General features: G+C 41.5%; 1 protein-coding gene across 1 annotated transcript; it reads right to left on the bottom strand.

Annotated features, from left to right (window-relative positions):
* Nucleotides 1–803: 803 nt before the first annotated feature.
* LOC129523165 (olfactory receptor 12-like) lies at nt 804–1,754 on the bottom strand. Its single transcript, XM_055345784.1, has one exon. The coding sequence runs from the start codon at nt 1,752–1,754 to the stop codon at nt 804–806; it is 951 nt and encodes a 316-aa protein (XP_055201759.1).
* Between the last annotated feature and the right edge of the window lie 1,061 nt (nt 1,755–2,815).

Below are 2,815 nucleotides of genomic sequence, written 5' to 3' on the forward strand. Positions count from 1 at the left end.
TTCAAATCAAAAAACCAAAATGTGTTAGAAAAATTCAAGCAAATCAAAAGTGTTTGCCATGCAGTGAGGATGCTCATGCTCCTCCATTTACCCCAAACACTGCCCCTACTCTGTGGGTGGTCTGGGGTTTCCGCCACTTCAACTGTTGGGGGAAAGGTGGCCTCAAGCGCATGTGGTGTATTTTAATTAATTTTTTTCTCTTACAAGAATGTGATCACACCCCACACCATGTCTGCATTTTTTATCTTTTTACCCAATACTGTGTAATCATCACCTTTTTATGACAGTGACATTCTCTTTCCGAGTCTCCAGTATTCCATTTTGTGGGGGACCCAGATTTCTTCATTTAATTTTGTGATGGCTATTTAGTGTTGAACATTTTTAAGTTTAAATTCAATTAGTCAACATATATCTTGTTTCAGATGTAGTTTTCAATGATTCATCAGTGGCATATAACACCCACTGCTCATCACATCATGTTCCTATTTAATGCTCAACCACCAGTTATCTCATTCCCCACCCTTTCCCATCCAACTGCAGTCATTTTGTTACTAAAGTGAAGAGTGATTTTTAAAAATTTTATTGGGAAAAGAACAGTTACCCTAAGTTTACCTCTCAACACATTTTTAAGGGCACAATATATTATTTATTGTACATGCAGTATATAGTATATCTCTAAAGTCTGTTTCTCTTGTGTGAGTGAAATTTATGACTGTTAATTAATTAGTCTACAACTCAAAGCCTGGCAATCATGATGCCTCCATCTAACCTGAAGGACACTCTGACTCCCTTTAGCACATCCTTCACATGGCCATGTGTTTCTGGCCCAGCCTCCACAAGGCCTCCTTCACATCCTTGTTTCGCAGACTGTAGATGAGGGGATTGAGCATTGGGATGACCAGTGTGTAGAAGACAGAGACCACCTTGCCTTGCTCCATGGATTCAATTGCTCCTGGCTGGGCATACATGACAAAGAGAGTCCCAAAAAAGAGAGTCACTGCAGTCATGTGGGAGCCACAGGTGGAGAAGATCTTGCGTCTCCCAGTTCCTGAGCGCATCCTCAGGATGGTCACTGTGATGTAGCCATAGGAGATGAGGATCACAATTGTTACACCCACAATGATGAGCCCACAGATGCCAAACAAGAACAGTTCATTGATCGCCGTGTTGCCACAGGAGAGTTTGAGCAAGGGAGGCACATCACAGAAGAAGTGGTTGATGCGGTTGGAGCTGCAGAATGGGAGGTGGAATGTGAAGCTGGTCTGCACAATGGAGTTGAAGCAGCCTCCACAGTAGGCGCCCAGCACCAGGCGAGTGCAGGCAGACTGGCACATGGTGATGGGGTAGCGCAATGGGTTACAGATGGCCATGAAGCGGTCGTAGGCCATGACACCCAGGAGGAAGCATTCAGTTGTTCCCAGCAAGGAGAAAAATAATAACTGGGTGGCACATCCTGCAAAGGTGATGACCTTGGACGAGGAGAAGAAGTTGGCCAGTGCGTTGGGGGCAATGAAAGATGAGTAGCACAAGTCCACAAAGGAGAGGTTCTTGAGGAAGAAGTACATTGGGGAGTGCAGGCGGGCATCCAGGGTGATAACGATGATCATGAGGAGGTTGCCCAGCAGAGTCACCATGTACAGGGCCAGGAACACAGCAAAGAGCAGGGCCTGGGTTTCCAGGCCACCCTCAAATCCCTCCAGCACAAAATCTTGAAAGTAGACCATGGAGAGGTTTTCACTACTGTGGGAGGGCATGAGTCTCAGTCCTCCCCAGGGGAATTATACCTCCAGCTTGGGCAGATTAAGTCGGTCAAGCTAAACTTCCTGCTGAGAATATTTAGAAGATAAATAACAACAAAAACAAAATCTCATTGAATGTATAAGAGTGTTAATGGTTTAGTAAAGAGTTACAAAGCAGAATTCAGGATAAGCACAAATGGTCAGTTTCTGACCATTTCAATCACCAAAAGTGTATTAAGATATGACCTGACTGGGTGATGGTCACCGAGGGGGGCACTTGACAGGATGAGCAAAGGGTGTTATACTCTATATTGGCAAATAGAACTCCAATAAAAAATATACAAATTAGTGAAAAAATAAAAATTGAGGATTTACCGCAATTAAAATTGAAATTTGGAACCATAAGAAAACCCCAAGAAGGTTCAGATATTGGAGCAACACACTTATAAATTTTATTTAAAGTTATTATTTTTAAAGGATAAATGTGAGACTAAGAATCTTAGTCAAAGTGTGGAAGCAATAAAGGGAGAATATATAGCTTTTTAGAGACTCAGTAGCTAAAATCAGGAACTCAATGAATGAAATTTAGATATTAGAAATAGCTAAAGAGAAAATTTGTGAACTAGAATACAGATCAGTAGAAAATATTCAGAGTAAAGCAGTGAGACTCAAAGCCATAGAAAAATTAGAAATGAGGATTGGAGACCAAGTATATAAAGACATGCATACTGTGAGTTACTAAAAAAGGGGAAAGAGATAAATAGACTGAATCACAGCTTGAAGAGATAATGGCCATGTATTATCTCAAACAAATGAAAGATATTATTCTAAAGATACATTAACCCTACCAAATCAAACAGGATTTATATAAAGACCCACACTTGGACATATCATAGTAAATGTATTTAGAACAAAAGGAAAAAGAAAAATATTAAAAGCAGTCTGAGAAAGAAGACATCATCACTTCAGGGGTGCCTGAGTGGGGCAGTCAGTTAGGCCTCTGACTCCTGGCTTCTGCTCAGGTTGTGATCTCAGAGTTGTGAGATTGGGCCCCATTTTAGGCGCACATTCAGCAC

The sequence above is a fragment of the Nyctereutes procyonoides genome, unplaced genomic scaffold (genome assembly GCF_905146905.1).
Source record: "Nyctereutes procyonoides isolate TBG_1078 unplaced genomic scaffold, NYPRO_anot_genome, whole genome shotgun sequence".
Classification (NCBI taxonomy): domain Eukaryota; kingdom Metazoa; phylum Chordata; class Mammalia; order Carnivora; family Canidae; genus Nyctereutes; species Nyctereutes procyonoides.

What these genes read in the sequence shown, in the direction of transcription:
- LOC129523165 (XM_055345784.1), bottom strand. Translation starts at nt 1,754, where the DNA reads ATGCCCTCCCACAGTAGTGAAAACCTCTCCATGGTCTACTTTCAAGAT.